General features: G+C 41.6%; 1 protein-coding gene across 4 annotated transcripts in view; it reads right to left on the minus strand.

Moving 5' to 3' along the window:
* DISC1 (DISC1 scaffold protein) overlaps positions 1-17,934 on the minus strand; it is a 235,023-nt gene that overhangs the window by 40,976 nt on the left and 176,113 nt on the right. For 3 of the 4 annotated variants that reach the window (XR_009746566.1, XM_061471274.1, XM_061471275.1), the window contains exon 10: positions 17,530-17,590. The exons of the other annotated variant lie outside the window; for it this stretch is intronic. Coding sequence is in view for 2 of the 3 variants with exons in the window: in XM_061471274.1 (XP_061327258.1) it covers positions 17,530-17,590 (61 nt within the window). In the remaining variant the exon portion in view is untranslated. The remainder of the gene's footprint in view (positions 1-17,529; positions 17,591-17,934) is intronic. 4 annotated transcript variants of the gene reach the window in all.

A 17,934-nucleotide genomic window follows, 5' to 3' on the forward strand; every position in this document is an offset into this window, starting at 1 on the left:
GGATTTACAATTCTCCTATGATTTTTATTCTGTTCTCTGACACAAAATCCAACAGTTTATAGTACAGTCCTCGCTCTGAAAAAAAATAACAGATTCAGCCTTTCACTGTCAAGTGAATTTGGGAATGTGAATCATTCTGTATACTACTGACTGAGCAGAAATTAAGCACACATAACAATTGGAAACAAAGGAATGTCCTTTTAGAAAAGATACAATTGGGAGAGATTATATATTGTTATGATGTGGAAATGTACCTTGAAATTCAACCTCTGTGACCAGGAAGACACACCTGGGAAAATGAGTGCTTGCCAAATCATGATGTCAATAGACGCGTGCTTACGGAGTTCCTATGAAACGTCCAAGGGCACAATATGACTGATTGTAGCTGCAGGGTTAAATAAAGTCAGAAGCCAGATCCTGTTCTGGCTCAGAAAGAGCAAGAGAGAAAGGGCAGTGTCTACAGATCCTCCCTGGCTGGATCCTGTTAGCAACAATGAAGCCTGTGCTGCTGACAGCACACTCGGAATTGCTGGGGCTTGCGTGCCTTCCCAAAATGGTACAGCACATTCCTAGCAGCAAGTACGTTAAGTAATGAATGCTTCCAAATACCATTGAGAAAGACCATCTGGGTTGTGTGCAAGACGGAGCTGTCCTACATCTTCGTACTCATGCTATGCAGGTGGTGATACTTTATTTCTGCTTCTTTAATTATCATGATGCTTGTGTCTAATTGGCCAGTCAGAACTTTGTGCAAAGTATTGTCCAAACACAGGGCAGGAGGATTTAGCAGCACTACTGGGCAGCAGGCAGATGACACAGAGACATCCATCCTCATCTTCCTTGACTGCTCTATGTTACTACTGTTGATGGCAATCCTGCTCAAGAGAGACAACAAAGCTTCTGAGAAATGCACAAACTGTTTTTAAGTCTTGTCTTCAGGAATGCACTCAAAGCCTGCAGCAGTAGGAAAATACCTCTGAACAATTTTCTTGGTAAGTTCAGAAAGGAGCAGGTCTTTCTCACTATGTATGTGCATTTATATGCAGCCACCAAAGGGACCTGGTAAGAGAGCAAAAGCTTGATGCCATGAACACAGAGGTGACGCTCAGCTTTGCATATCCCTCCCTCTCTTCACATAGTTCTTTCTTCACAACTAAGATAGGTTGAGGTTTGCATTAAACAGCTCACAGAGAAGACAACAGCAGAGCAGAGCTGGGCAAGGAACAGGTGATGCTGGTGGGCAAAGAGGAGTACTTTGAAGAGTTTACATCCATTATGCACTCACTTTTCAGTAAAAATAAAAGACTGGGAAAGTCCCACAAAATTGCTGGAAACAGTCGTCTGCTTAAGTAGATGTCTTTTTATCCATTTTTCAAAATCAGTCCCTAGTTTCCAGAGTGCCTCTTACCCAACACTATGCTCTTAACAAAACATCTGCAAATAACACTAGCACCTCCTGTTGAATATTTTCTCCATTATCTGGATGGGATGATGAAACCACTGTCCTTTAGCTTGAACAAGTATCCAAAGGTAACTCCTCAGCATCTATAGCACACTGCAAATGCATCCTCGAAGTTGATGGTCTTGGACCTTATCTTTAAACATCCCCTGAAAATCCCAGGATGAGGTCAACAGCTGAACATTCTTTATGAAGCCCAGTGGAGCCATAAGGTAGAAATCTCTCAGAGCCATTGGAAATGGAAAATTACTAAAAAGCAAATAACTAAAGCTCTTTATATCAACCTTTCCTTCCTTAATGCAAATGTACATTAGCATAGGTACCTAAAAGAAAAATTTTATAGGCTTCCACATCAAAAACCACACAGCCTACTCTCAGGGAAGAGGAAGCCAGTATGGTTGTTGTCAGCCATGTTAAGCATTCGCCATTCACAAAATGAGATACTCTCTGCAATGAAAAGCATCCCTGATTCACAAACAAAATATGAATATTAATTTTAAACTCCAAATAAAATTCATGCAATTGAATCAAATAGAAATAGATGAGAAAACAGATGTGGAAAAAAAAGAAAATATTACTTCTGCTCCAAAATAGGGAAATCTGAGCACACCAAAGCAGCAAAGTGATGTAGAATTACTTATTCCTGATGAGGCAAGAGTTTGCAGCATAAAAGAATACTGTGACATTAATGAGTTTCAGCACAGTGTTGAACTCTAGCTTTTCAGGCATGACTGATCAGCACCAGAACAACGTAGCCCAAGAAAAAGGCACACAGAGTAAGAAAAGATCCTAATAAAATACACAATTACTAACCAGCTAGAAAGCCTGTGAACTTTCAGCACATTTTCTTTATAAGCAATACTTTCTGGTTTTAGAAGGGGAGACCCAGCCTTGCCCTCTGATGATTTTTGCTATGCTAAGTATAAAATGAATGGAAGACAAAGAGTCTGGAGGGAATGGGGATAGGCAGGCAAGCTTTTCCATGAATAAGCAGCAAAATCCCGTCACCTTGTCTTTCCCAATGCTGCACACTAACTACTCAAGTTAATTCTGTAACTTTGAAAAAGCCCTAATCTAGATGAAACCTGAATTAATATGGACAGACTTACTAAAGGCTGTGTGATCGTGTGCTTTGCTTCTTCTAAAGCTTTAACACATACTGGAAACCAGCCTCAAATCTGGCCTCTTTTTTTTTTTTTTCCCTAAAAATAAATTTAGTTTCAATGCTGAGATTAGATTTAAACCAAACAGAGCTTTCCCTTACTTCTCGCAAATCAGTACAGTCATGTGCCACAGTTCCCCCACTTCCCAATTAAAAAGGAAAAAAAGAAATCAATTATTTGTGACCCAGCATCCCTGAACAGGCAAAATGCAAAAAGAAAGAAAACAGACAACAACTGCTAAGCTTGTAGTTCTTGTGCCCTTCTTCACTTCTTACTGTCTCATACAGAAGTCATTCATTAAAAATGTTCAGGGCACTATATATATATACGTATACATGTATACACACCAAATGTACATTGGTGTAATACTAATTCGCCACTAGGACTTAGAGTGGAAAAGGAAATTTTGTGTTTTGTTGCCTTCCCCCAGACAACTGCTGGACCCAAAAGCCTCCCCCATCACACCTCTCCTTTTCTGCAAAAAAAAAATCTTCCTGCACACCTTTATCCAGCCCGTGAGTCCTCAGGAATTAAAAAAAAACCTCCTCCTTCCCTTGCAGCAAGCAATTGTTTTATCTCTGCAGACTCAGAAGGTCCTTGCTATTGCCACAAAAGACATGGAGAGTGCCATCAGTTCAATTATCTCCTGTATCGTGAAGACCATTAGACAGAACCAATGGGGATTTTTTTGTCCAGAGTTTTGTGTTTGTTTTTTTTTTTTTCATTTTCTCACTTAGTGGACAAAGTAGATTGCATTCTTTGTCCTCCTTCATTTTTACTGCTCTTACAAAATGCTTTTCCTCTATAGAAAAGTATAAATATTAGTTCTGCCAGTGCTGAAATACACAAGCTCATCTGGGGACCAAGAGTTGCACCCTGGCATGAGATGTGAGTTTGCCTACCAAATGATCTCTGCTGGCACATGGCACCCTAAAGATGAAATACGTATCATACTGCAGAGACATGATTCCAAGTTCTAAGCTGCTGCACTTCCAGAGAGATTATTTCAGTTTCCATCCCTGTGAGCATTAGCTATACTTTCCACATCCAGAAACAGAAGGAACAACAAAGATTGTCCCCTTTTCTACAGACCCAGTTAATCTAGATTAATCCGTTTGCCTGTAAGATTATTTAAATTTAAATTTACTAAGAGCTTCCAAGATACTATACACTGTCTGGACATTGAGGACATTTTCAAATGTATTGCAAGTGATTATGAAGATAATGCGAACCTACACTGTGGTCATGCAGTCTAAGATATCTCAAAAAAATATCTACTGTGTTTTAAAATTGATAATAGGCTTTCTGTGAATCAAGTGCTTAATTATATTCCTGCCACCCAACTCTCCTCCCTCCAACCCCCATGATATATAGAGAGGAGATACACAGAAATAGGTGTGCTAAGGAATGAAGTTGGAAATAGAAGAAAGAAGGTAAGAATAAAATTTACAATGTGGAAATGAGACAAGTGGGAGACAGAGAAGCTACAATAAATGAAACACCAGGAGGAGAGTAAGAAAGCTGTCTCTCTAAGGATGCTAACTTCAAAATAGAGGAATTAAAGAAGAAGAGCAAACATTAGGAAAAAAGAAAGGACACAAATATTTAAAGCAGAGGAAAACCAAAGAAATAGAGCAAGAAAGGATACTTAATTTTCACAATGGTGAATCCAATTAACAAAGTAGAAAAAACTAAATTTTCAGAACTAGTAAAAAAGAGCATGTATCTCCCAATTAAGGCTGGGCCAATACAGCAACCAAAGAATTACCTGTCATTTATTAACTAGCACACTTAGCAGCTTGCTTTTCATTATTCACTCCTTTTATTTATTAATATTTTGGGCAAGTAATCTTCCCTCAGTACAATAGTAACAAAACAAAAGATCAGTGGGATCTTGCCCATTTTTTCCTCCCCTACAGAAATCTATTTAAAACACTATTTTTGCTTTCAAGTTCCTATGTTCTTGTAACCAGCTACACAGATGAAGTGATAATACTTCAATTCATAATATCATAACCTTTCCACAGCAAAGCGCTATGACATAGGCAGTTTTCAAACTAGAGTATCAGGAAAACATGAGCCTTTAAAAACAAAGATGCCGTTTTCATGACAGTGTCTCTCATGTAGACTAAAGAATAAGGTAACTGAAACAAAGCAAATGTACACAACAAAGAGAACCAATTCTCCCAAGTAAAGTGTCTGATCATTCTCACATGGGTTTGGTGACACTGCAATGCTTTTGCAATGTTACTGGGACAAATATCCCATATAGACAGGAACAGTAGAGAAGTCGTAAGTAGGTACGAGAGCTATGCATCCACAAGGACACACAGCCCTTTTGATGTGCTCTAAGACAATCTTCAACCAGCCTTAGGACCATCAACAGTATGAAACACTGTCCCTTCAGTGTGTCACGCTATTAAGAGCATTCACACCCAGCTCTGCTCCCAGAAACATTCCTGAAACTTAGTATGTTATAAAGGAGACTTGAGACATACGGCATTTAGCTAATAGGGTGGATAATAAGGGAAGAGATTAACTGTTTTAAGACTGTTCATCTTCATGTAAACTGGAATGTGATGTGGTGGCAATTACTCTTGACCTGGATCCTTCAGGACATCAGATGTTTTGTCTGAAAGGATGGAAGTCAGTGAAGATGATGTGTTCAAATGCATTAAAAGCATTGCTTTCATGAGAAAACCACAAGTTTCTGATACAGAATGCATGCTCGGACTAGGAGTTTCAGCAAGCAGATTGTCAAGTGGCATTTCACTGAAACTCTTAAAAAAAAAAAAATCACAGACGCATGAGATCAGGTAAAACACACCTTGGGTTTGACTTCTGCTTCTTCAGTAAATGCAAGTTGTCCTAATCACACACAATCCTCTTCCCACCTCAGTGAACAAGGAGCCACGCAGATGAGCACACCACACAGCAGGGTAAGACCCCTCTAAATTTCCTGTACTCTGCATCCGTGAGTTGAAAAAAGCCACCATTAACATGAAAACAAACATTATTGAACTGAAAATCAACCAAGACAAACAGTGAAAGAGAATCAATTAAAGAAGAAAGTTTTCACATACATTTGTGAAGCTACCAGGTGCTGTATCATTCAAAAATGGCAAAGCACATACCAGCAAGTGCATTTATTCATTTCCCCTTTCTTGCAGAATAACTCAGAAAATAGCTCAATAAAACACCTTTGTGTAATTGTCACCAGCTACTCTTGAACAATATTATTCCCAAAAAATTTCACAATTCCTATCCAGGAATTAGAAAAAGCCACTAAAAAGTCCTGTGTTCGTGATGAATGGAAGTCACATCATAATCTTTGGAGGCCTGGAGAACAGCACAATCACATTAAATTCCCTCAGCTCAAGAAATGTCATCTTTGCATCGGCTGGTATAAAAAAAGCTGTTTGCAGCCTGAGGCAGTTATGATAAGGGATTTAGAAGCTATCACCATGTGGGCCATGAGATATAAAGGAATGCATCACCGCCTATAAAGTGTCTGCTGCTCACAATTTCAGAGCTAATGTTCTCACAGCTGTGTATGACTTAGACCAGCTGGGAAGAAGAAAGGGACTAAATGAGTCACTAGAAGGATCTAGTATCTTGTCTAACCTGCATTTAACACTCCTGCAGCAAAACTGCCGGTAAGCAAAATAAGATCAGATCATTATCCACCAAAGGGATGGGGCTGTGTGCTCTCTTGGAAGCAGAGCGAAAAACAGTCTTGGGGACGTAGGCAAAGATGACATTACAGTCTTAGCTCTGCACTCCTAAGATACTACCAGCAGCTAAAATGGCCCTCAGTGCAACTGAGGCAGGTCACAGGTCACACAAATTACTGCAGGCCATCTGGCACTCCCAAGCATGCCTGCACTGCTGCACATGAGAGGGAAAAGCTTTTGAAAAGCCTTACTCAGCAGCTTTAGCACAGCAGTTCTCTAGCAAACATCAGGCTTTCTACACAATGACATACATGACACTAGGAGCCTAAGATGAAATCTTACCCTTACAGAAAATAAAAGTCTGAAGATGGACACAAAAGAGCTTTGTCATTACAATGCTCAACATTTGCAATCTTGTACTTGTAGGCTTGGATACCACAGACTTCAAACAGGGCTCTGGGTGGATGCAGGATGCTAGAAAGCTCCAGTTGGACACAGAGACCTCACAGTAGAAAATCATTACAGGCTTGAGAAACGTTTAAGGACCTAATTGTTTAATTAGCAATGAAGGCAGCTCCTTCTGGGGTTTCTGCTGCTTCAGGGTTCAATTCTCCATGAAAGCTCTGGCTCTTCTATTCTGAGTGCATGCAGGATAAATGATGCTCCCAAGATTTTCAGTTTCGCCTGGCATTTCATTTGCTCTCTGCCTCCTTCCCCCTCAAGATGTATTTTCACTTGTGAGATGCTCCTTCATCCAGCATCATATCTGTCATTAACTGCTCAGGCTATAGTTCAGGCAAAACTTTCAAGTTAACATGCAATGTCACTCAGGAAATATTTGGTATGCCAAAACCACCAATTCTTAGGGCAAATGTCAGATCATTCACAGCATACAGAAAAGAAATCTTCAGATGAAGTTCTCTTCTAATAATTCTGCTACATTTACTCCATCTGCTTAAGAGTGCAAACTTTCACAGATTATCAGTTTCTAGTAAGTTTCACAAGGGCAATATATTCCAAATATGTTTCAATGGATTATCTAGCAGACGGACACTTGAAAAATATTATTTCAGCCTAAATCGCATGAAGCTGATTTGCACCATTAATCTTAGTTTGGCTTAGTATAAAGAAATATAAAAAAACAAAAAGTATAGAAAAAGTTTTTTATTTAATTTATAAAATGCCTTATTTCCCTCTGCTACTGCAAGAACAGAGTAGCAGGGTCTCCAAAGGTAAGACTGAGCTGAAAGAAGCAAAGCCTTTTGCTGCATGTTTCAGTGATGTAACTGAATTCCTGGTTTTGCACAGCACTTTATCAGATAACTGTATTTACTGGGGAACATTTACTAGCTTCTGCAAGGGCAATGGTCTGAAAGATAATTTTTATTTTTTTCAATTTTACCTTGTTCCACACATTTGTTTTCATTTCTCCAGGTATCAAATACAATTCTCATAGAGATCAATCTTTCTATGCACACGTATTCTCACACAACCTCCTCTACAATAGAAGGGAAACAGACTGAAGCTACGACAGAGATTTAATGAAATACGGGGCACACGTAAAATGTGACAGAGACACAATTGCTCATATCACATGACTTCACTGAGATATGCAAGAGCTAGCAAATAACACAGGAGATGATGGATTTTCATGCAGAAATACATATTGAAGGTTTCTTAACCATTTAAAATGCAGGTGATTTTTTTGGTATCTTCAAAAACAAGTGAATATTTACAAACCCCAAGTCTAGACTTGTATTCCCACATCTAAGTACCTAACCAAACACAACTTAGCACCCTCTCTCCATCTCCATTCATTTCAAAGGTGTTTATTGGTACCCCACACACTTGGCAAAATCTGGCCGCTTCCATTTAATTAATGAGTTAGGAGATAGAAAGCATTTAAGCACAAAATCCCGACCCAAATTTTCTGCTCTTATGGCTTTCTAGCACTCTTTTGTGGGCTCAATTCATGACGCTCAACCATTTACATGACTTCAGCTCACTCATGGCAGAATTTAGTGGCTCTTTAAAGAGCTGGATTGCTGAATCATAGAATGGTTTGGGTTGGAAAGGACCTTACAGATCATCTGGTTCCAACACCATCCCGCAGGTAGAAACACCTTTCACTAGACCAGGTTGCTCAAAGTCCCATCCAACCTGGCCTTGAACACTTCCAGGGATGGGGCACCCACAGCTTCTCTGGGCAACCTCTGCCAGCGCCTCATCACCCTCATAGGAAAGAAGTTTTCCTAACATTTAATTTAAATTAGATAATTATCTAAACACTCTTTTAGTTTAAAGCCATTCCCTCTTATCCTATCACTACACACCCTTGTAAAAACTCACTCTCTGGATTTCATGCAGCCGCCTTTAGGCACTGGAAGCTGCTCCAAGGTCTCCCTGGAGCCTTCTCTTCTCCAGGCTGAACAAGCCTAGCTCTCTCAGCTTGTCTTCATAGGAGAGTGCTCCAGCCCTTTGATCGCATTCATGGCTCTTCTACGGACTAGAAGCCCACTTTAGTCACGGTAATGATGCAAAACCCCAGCAGAGTCTTCACTTGGAGTGGAAAGAAATGAGATGTAAAATACTTTCTGTGGAAGAACAAGGGTCACACAAGATACTCAGATGACTTTCAGTGAGCTAGATCAGACGTAAGTAAAGTAAGTAAAATTCTCCTGTGCAATCCCTCTTAAATCCCTTATCTCAGGTAATGAGCTGAAGTTATCTAAGCAAAACTTCTTGCACTTCAGATATTTATACAGACAGATGTCTTCACTGAACACAGAGTTTCATTATGCTAACTTTAATCTCTTTTGCACATCTCCTGTTTGCTAACAAAAGATAAAACTTTTGTAAGGTGTACCATAGTGTTCAAGGCTGGGTTGGACAGAGCCTTGGATGACATGGTTTAGTGTGAAGTGTCCCTGCCCACGGCAGGGGGGCTGGAACTAGATGATCTTAAGGTCCTTTCCAGCCTTAACTATTCTATAATTCTATGGAAGTGATGGCAATGGTTATTTACACTCTCAAAAGAGCAGCTAATGATTTAATATATAAGCCCTTGGAGTGGCTTGATACATATCGGTGACTGGAAAAGACAGCCTGCACCCTATTTACTTATTATTTGATGGGAGGATACCATTCTCAATCCACTGCTCAGAATATAAGCTATACTTCAAAAGGAAAAAAACACTGCCAAGTGATTTGTATACTTAATGGATTAACTTTCTTTGGAGTGAAATTATTAGAGACTGAACATATTTCCTTTTTTGTCAGTGCATATTTTCCTTTTTTTTTTTTCCAGTGCATATTTTTCCCCTTTTTTTTTCTGTAGGCACAAGGGTATTAAAAGAGTTTCTAGTCAAACAGATTGACATTCTATAAAGCTACTTGAGAAGAGAGATATTTCATAGGCTGCAGTCGAAAGTATTGCATTTGTTTAAAAAAACTGAAATCAAGACCCCCCAAAAAGGCGCTCCAGTGAATAAACTAGGTTCCACCCCCACCCTCTATTCCCCAAAAAAAACCAAAAAATATCACAAGAGGAATATATTCAAAGTTTTCTTAAAAAAATAAACAAAAGAGGAGGAGAGGGGGGAAAACATTTTCATTGACAAAACTGATGCCTTTTTAACCTTAATCTTCATTAAAGCTGTTTTGGTCTGACTTTTCTCCACTAATTCTCTTGTATTATAAAAGTAGTCAAAAATTACATTTCTAAGAGTTCTATCTTATTTTGGGGGTATTTCTTAAACTGAAGGGTTCGGAATCTAGGTTTCTACTTAGAACATTCCCTAGCAAAATTATATGTTTCAGCTGGAGGAAAAACTTTAGAAGCTTATTTGAATTCATGCTGCACAGATTTGATCCTCTACTGGTTTCAAAGGCATCAAAAAAAGTGCATCCATGAGCCAGATGCAAATTCTTCCTCTGTCTACAACATGAACTTACAATTTACTCTTTAAACTTTCCTTTGAGAGTCTTTCTTTAGGTTATGATATACGTCAGTTGCTGAAGTGAGTAGATTGAGAGAGGACGCCTGCAACACCGAAGTGGAGCAGGAAGAGATCAGCGTCCAGGAGCCTCAACTCAGAGTGACAAAAACCATTGAGGAGGGAGCCTCAAGTCCTCAACAGGACTTGCCCAGGAGCCCAGCAGCTCAGCTCTCGCGAGCAGCTGACTCACTGGGGGCAGAGCCAGGAGGCTCGGCGGCAGCTGTGAGCCATTAAAAACCTGCCCAGGGAGCATGAGCGACCAGGAGCGTGGCGAGGCAGTTTGCGCGGGCAGGTGAGTGGGGTGACCGCCTGATCAAGAGGACTCGACTGGAGCGCAGGAGGAGGAAGGACTGCTTGCTTGTGCAGAGAGACGTAGACGGACCGATGGACCAGATAGATCATGGTCACCACTCGATCAAAACCTGTAGTTAGGAATAACGTGGGTACCCAGACTGAGCCTTCCTGCAGACATGCGGCCGTGCAGGTCTCTGGCTGCAGTAAATGCCTGAGCCTGGCACTTGTATTAGAGAGAGCCAGTGACACCGCTTGTGTGAGGTGTCAGCAAGTAGATGACCTGCTAAAGCAGGTGGTTGAACTGAGGGAGGAGGTAGAAAGGCTGAGAGCTATCAGAGAGTGTGAAAGTGAAATTGATTGATGGAGGCAAGGGCAGAGGCAAGTGGTTGAACAAGTGATAGATCCCCTTCCCTCCTACCATCAGATAGAAGGAGTGAACTTAAGGGACAAGGAAGTATGGAGGGAGGTCCCTCCTCAGAGAGGTAAGCGAAAACCCTCACAATCCCTCCCTTCCTCCCAGTTGCCCTTGAATAACAGGTATGAGGTCTTGGAACTACAGGGCCAGGTAAATGGAGATGGAGGGGTAGATCCATCTAGTGAGTCACCTAGGGCTTGTCACTCAGCCCCATGCCTTAGAACGTCCTCAATGAAGAAGAAAAGAAGAGTAATTGTGGTGGGTGACTCCCTTCTGAGGGGAACAGAAGGGCCCATTTGTCGACCTGATCCATCCCACAGGGAAGTCTGCTGCCTACATGGGGCTCGGATTGGAGATGTTAAAAGGAAACTCTCTGATCTGTTGCAGCCCTCTGACTACTATCCGCTGCTGGTTTTTCAGGTTGGCAGTGATGAAATTATTACAAGCAAGGCAAGGGCAATGAAGAGAGACTTCAGGGCCCTGGGACAGCTGGTTAGAGGGTCTGGAGCACAAGTGGTGTTTGCCTCCATACCTGTTACAAGCAAAGGTGAAGAGATAAATAGGAAGAGACTGCAGATCAATATATGGCTATGGGACTGGTGCCAAAGGCAGGGGTTTGGGTTTTTCAATCATAGGCTGCTATATGAGACACCTGGTTTGCTGGTGGCAGGTGGGATACATAAGTCCCAGAGGGGGAGAAGGTTTCTGGGGCAGGAGTTAGCAGGGCTCATTGACAGGGCTTTAAACTAGGTAGGAAGGGGGAAGGGGGAAGGGGAGATAACTGGGCTGTTGGGGACAAGCCCAAGAGAAACATGCTATGGCTTGAAGAATGGCAGACTAGGGAGAACTCTCAATCTATTGTTTCATTTGAGGGAAAGGGTAGTTGTTTAGACCCTGTTCTGCAGGGGAAAAAGGGTACCTGGGCAAGAGTTAGTAGAGCTCACTCACAGAGCTTTAGGTTAGATTCAAAGTGCGAGGGGGTTGTAGCTGGGTTTGAACTAGTGGGGCAATGTTCTAGTATGAGCGAAGACCAGAAGGCCTCCTGCCTCCCAAGGGTGCCACTAGCGTGCTCTGCTCGCTCCCTGAAATGCCTGTACACCAATGCACGCAGCATGGGGAATAAACAGGAGGAGTTAGAAGTCTGTGTGCAGTCTAATGGTTATGACCTGGTGGCAATTACAGAGACATGGTGGGACAGCTCACATGACTGGAATGTGGTCATGGATGGCTATGTCCTTTTTAGGAAAGATAGATCAGCAAAGCAAGGTGGTGGAGTTGCTCTTTATGTGAGAGAGAGACTAGAATGTATTGAGTTCTGTCCAGGGGCAGATGAGGAGCAAGTGGAAAGTCTGTGGGCGCGAATTAAGGGACAGGCTGGTATGGGTGGCACAGTTGTGGAGGTCTATTATAGACCTCCTGATCAGGACAAAGGAGTTGATGAGGCTTTCTACAGGCAATTGAAAGCAGCCTCACGACTACATGTCTTGGTCCTTATGGGGGTTTTTAACTACCCCGATATTTGCTGGAAGACTTACACAGCCAGTCATTCACAGTCTAGGTTCCTCCAGTGCATTGATGATAACTTCTTAATGCAAATGGTGGATGAACCAACTAGGAGAGGGGCACTGATGGATCTGGTACTCACCAACAAGGAGGGTCTGGTTGAAGTGACGGTCAATGGCAGCCTGGGCTGCAGTGACCATGAGATGGTGGAGTTTAGGATCTTGTGTGGGAGGAATAGAATACGTAGCAAGGCCACATTTCTGGATTTCCAAAGGGCAAACTTTGGCCTCTTCAATCAATTGCTAAGGGAAGTATCGTGGCAAAGGGTACTAGGTGGTAAAGGGGCTCAAGACAGTTGGTCAGCATTCAAGAACCACTTCTTCAAAGCTCAGGATCAGAGTGTCCCAGTGAGTAGGAAGTCAAGTAGGGGAGCCAGGAGACCAGCATGGTTAAACAAGGAACTGCTGGGCAAACTCATATGGAAAAAGAGAATCTATGGATTATGGAAGGAGGGGCTGGCCACTTGGAAGGGATATAGGACAGCTGTTAGAGGATGTAGGGAAGCAATTAGGACACTTAAGGCCTCCTTGGAACTTAATCTGGCAAGTCGGGTCAAGGACAATAGAAAGGGCTTCTTCAAACACATAGCGAATAAAACTAACACAAGAAGCAATATAGGCCCACTGCTGAATGAGGTGGGTGCCCTGGAGACAGAGGATATAAAGAAGGCAGAGGTGTTGAATGCCTTCTTTGCCTCTGTCTTTACTCCTGCAGACTCTCCCCGGGGGGACCCAGATTCCTATAGCCCCAGAAGGAGTCAGGATAAAGGAGGAGTTTGCTTTGGTGGATGAGGATTGGGTCAGGGATCAGTTAAGTAATCTGGACATCTATAAATCGATGGGTCCGGATGGAATACACCCATGGGTGCCGAGGGAGCTGGCGGACGTCATTGCTGAGCCACTCTCCATCATCTTTGGTAAGTCGTGGGAAACAGGAGAGGTGCCTGAGGATTGGAGGATGGCAAATGTCACGCCAGTCTGTAAGAAGGGCAAGAAGGAGGACCCGGGTAATTATAGACCGGTCAGCCTTACCTCCATCCCTGGAAAGGTGATGGAACAACTTATTCTTGACACCATCTCTAGGCATATCAAGGATGAGGGGGTCATTAAGAGCAGCCAACATAGCTTTAACAAGGGGAAGTCATGTTTGACCAACCTTATAGCCTTCTATGAGCAGGTAACTAGGTGGATGGATGATGGTAGAGTGGTAGATGTGTTTTTTCTTGATTTCAGTAAGGCATTTGATACTGTCTCCCACAGCATCCTCATAGATAAGCTAAGGAAGTGTGGGCTTGATGATCAGGTAGTGAGGTGGATCAAGAACTGGTCAAAAGGAAGAAGGCAGAGAGTTGTGGTCAATGGGGCAGAATCTAGCTGGAGGTCTGTGACTAGTGGAGTCCCTCAGGGGTCGGTGCTGGGACCAGTGCTGTTTAATATTTTCATCAACAACCTGGATGAGGGAACTGAATGCACCCTCAGCAGGTTTGCTGATGATACTAAACTGGGAGGAGTGGCTGACACACCAGAGGGCTGTGTTGCCATTCAGCGAGACCTGGACAGGCTGGAGAGGTGGGCAGAGAGGAACTTGATGAAATTCAACAAGGGTGAATGTAGAGTCTTGCATCTGGGGAAGAACAACCCCATGTACCAGTACAGGTTGGGGGCTGACCTGCAGGACAGTAGCGAAGGGGAAAGGGACCTGGTGGATAGGAGGATGACCATGAGCCAGCAATGTGCCCTTGTGGCCAAGAAGGCCAATGGCATCCTAGGGTGCATTAGAAAGGGTGTGGTTAGTAGGTCAAGAGAGGTTCTCCTCCCCCTCTACTCTGCCTTGGTGAGGCTGTATCTGGAATATTGTGTCCAGGTCTGGGCCCCTCAGTTCAAGAAGGACAGGGAATTGCTTGAAAGATTCCAGCGCAGAGCTACAAAGATGATTAAGGGAGTGGAACATCTCCCTTATGAGGAGAGGCTGAGGGAGCTGGGACTCTTTAGCTTGGAGGAGACTGAGGGGTGACCTCATCAATGTTTACAAATATGTAAAGGGTGAGTGTCAGGATGATGGAGCTAGGGTTTTTTCAGTGATGTCCAGTGATAGGACAAGGGGCAATGGGTGTAAACTGGAGCATAGGAGGTTCCATGTGAACATCAGGAAAAATCTCTTTACTGTGAGAGTGACAGAGCACTGGAACAGGTTGCCCAGGGGGGTTGTGGAGTCTCCTACGTTGGAGATACTCAAGGCCCGCCTGGACAAGTTCCTGTGTGATGTACTCTAGGTTACCCTGCTCTTGCAGGAGGGTTGGACTAGATGATCTTTTGAGGTCCCTTCCAACCCTTAGGATTCTGTGATTCTGTGAAAGGAGTAATCTGGGCACCTATATGAAGATCAAACAAAAAGAAACAGTTTCTCAAGTTATTTCTGTAAGGGGAGGAAGCCTCTTGAGCTCTTGCTTACTTTTTTTAATTACTCAAGCTGTATAGCAGGTGTAGTTAATTACTTGAAGTCCAAAGAACCTTTAAAAAACAAGTAGCTATGACAAATCTATTAGCATAAATACAAAGGGATTTTAATGATGGAATATCTTAGAGACTTCTTTTTGTCAAAAATATCAGAGATTTTCTCTTTCCACCAATATTAAAAGAAATTCTCTTCCCTTAATTACTTGGGATAAACTATTTTTAGAATAATAGCATCTGAACATATTGAAAAACTGTCACGCTGTTACAGGACTCAATCTTCACCATCTGGGAGCTTGGCCAGCACTGCAGTGGGTTTTTGAGGAGTTTGGTTTGGGTTTATTTGGTGAGTTTTAGGGGGTTTCATTGTTGTTGGGGGGGTGCTGTTTGGGGCTTTTTATTATTTATTTTTAATTCTTAAGAGAAGGATGAAAAATTTTAGAAATCCTGGCAACACCACAACAGTCTGTTACAGAAGCTGATGGCGAGCCCTGAACTGCATCTTGAACTGCATGTACAGCTGCAGTGATACACTTTGACTTCGTGCATTTGTGTCCTCAGCAAAGGCTGGATGAACACTTAACAGCAAACCTTTGAAGCCTGGTTGCAATAGAGAACCTAGACTGAGGCCCAGGTCTATGGGGTATTCAGAAAGGCAACCCTTGCATACAAAAGCAACAAATTATATTACAATATTTGACAATTCTTTCATCTTCTAAGGGAACTTTGAAATGGTCATCTACTGTTCATCAAAATATGGTTCCAAAATATAAAGCAGTGCCAAAAAGAGGGTTTAACTTTTAATCCTTCCCCTGAAAAGATACTTTTCACAGAAGCAGGATGAATACCAGCAGTTCAGCATGGAAATGTCTCCCAGAAATAGCAGGAAGAGTGGAAAAAAACATGCTGCAAGGTCATTAACAACACCTATCAAGATACACAAAAATGTGTAGTAATACAAAATACTACTGCAGAAAAGTCCAGGTAGACAACCCAAAAATCACACAAAAAGGCATAAATAAATTAAAACAAGTAACAGCTGCAGAGTCTATCTACTGAATCTTTGGAAGGTGGTGGTGGTGGGAAAACATACAGATTCTCCAAGTATTTAACAGTTACAGAGAAATTTACTTGTTTCTGGAAGCCTGATAAGTCAATTGAATCTCTGCAGACTAGAAGCATCAATACATGTTGTTATACATTAGATTTTACTATTAAAACATTAATTTTAATATTATATTTAATAAAGAGTATGGTTTTCAAAACAACAACCCTCAGAATGTTCTTAAGACTTGTCTTACGCTTATGGATTGGGGTACATAGAACCATAGAATTGGCTAGGTTGGAAAAGCCCTCTAAGATCATGAAGTCCAACCATTATCCCAGGACTGCCAAGCTCACCGCTAAACTATGTCCTGAAGTAAAATGATATTAAGAGGGGGTTAGGCAGCACACAGTCACTCAACTTGATCTTGAGGTCTGTTTCCATCATTTTTCACTTAGCACTAAATTGCTTTTAAATTTAAGAGTTATGCAAAATAAATACTTCCATATTCAAAAGTATGAGTGATTAAATCTAAATATCTAGAAACCTCTTTTTATAAATATACAACCAAAAATAATGAGGTCAACAAGGCAAAATCCACTAATGTAAAATATTCATTATAACAGCACTGCAACATTTGCTAAGCCTATTTCAAGGAGTAGCCTAAAATTTAAGGGGTGATCTAGAGTCCCTTTCACACAGTAAGAGAAAGAAATGCAAATGCTAGCATTTGGGGACAAAAAAAAAAAAAAAAAAAGGAAAAAAAGGCAGCAGGCAAAAAAAGAAAAGGCATGAAAATAAGCAAATTCTGCATTAGGATTCAGTTCTTAAAATATCTCCATTGTTGTCTTGGTTTCTATTTGTTTTCCACAATCACCCAAAATGGCATCCTTTCAAAACTGTTATATAAAGACTCATTACTTGTTAAAGATGCCCAGAATTCTAGTATGGGATTCCTTGGCTCTGCTCAGAGCTGGGTTTTGCATAAGAACAGATGAGTGATTTTTCAACCAGCTGTCACATCCCAAATACTTCAGGGCTTCTGGGTGTTCAAGAGCTCACACTACCAATTAAAGCACCTGCAGGCAGAGCTGGAGCAATGCACACCAACCATATGTGTGATCCTTTTTCTCCGGCCATCCGACCAGAGCTTGAGCAATGCACACCAACCATACATGAGCTCCCTTTTCTCCGGCCATCCTACCACTGCTTCAGAGCAGTCCTACACACTTGAGAACACAGTGATTTTTCTTTTACCTGCATCCACTGGCAGGCTGGTGGCAAAGCTGCTGAGCACAGCCACAGAGATCTTAACAATAACGCTTACAGGGTTTCCAGCTTTGAACCAGTTTTTGTATTATACTAACACAAGTTACAAAACATACTTGAACACTTTTATGCATATCAGTGCTGTATTAACAAGAATTTTTAAGCTTACAAATGTTTCCATAATAATCATCCTTACCTATGCAGTTTATCCTCCAGTATCTCCATATATTTTTCAGCATTTTCTTTTACACTGGTGACTGGAAAATAAAAGTTAAAGTTAGGTAATGGTATAACTGTACAGTTTTTAACCAACTCATTTCTTATCCACAGGTTTTATTTATATATATATATATATATATATATATATATATATCACTTTGAAACTGTAATTCCATTAATCTTTTCCATATTCAAATTGCAGTGTGGGTGTCTTCTCCCTGTTTTTCTTGACAGTCTATTGTATCCGTACTGCCTTAATATATCTTGTAAATCCCACACACCTAGGTCCTCCCCTTTACCATCAGGAGAAGCAAGGAAGCTTAACTAATTTGTCAGTCCACGCACAAGAGTCCTTTCGAATGTTACGAATCTTGTATCAAAC

Source organism: Pezoporus flaviventris, unplaced genomic scaffold (genome assembly GCF_033815535.1).
Source record: "Pezoporus flaviventris isolate CSIRO_AGI_PZ_B2104156 unplaced genomic scaffold, CSIRO_AGI_Pfla_v1 ptg000066l, whole genome shotgun sequence".
Classification (NCBI taxonomy): Eukaryota; Metazoa; Chordata; class Aves; order Psittaciformes; family Psittacidae; genus Pezoporus; species Pezoporus flaviventris.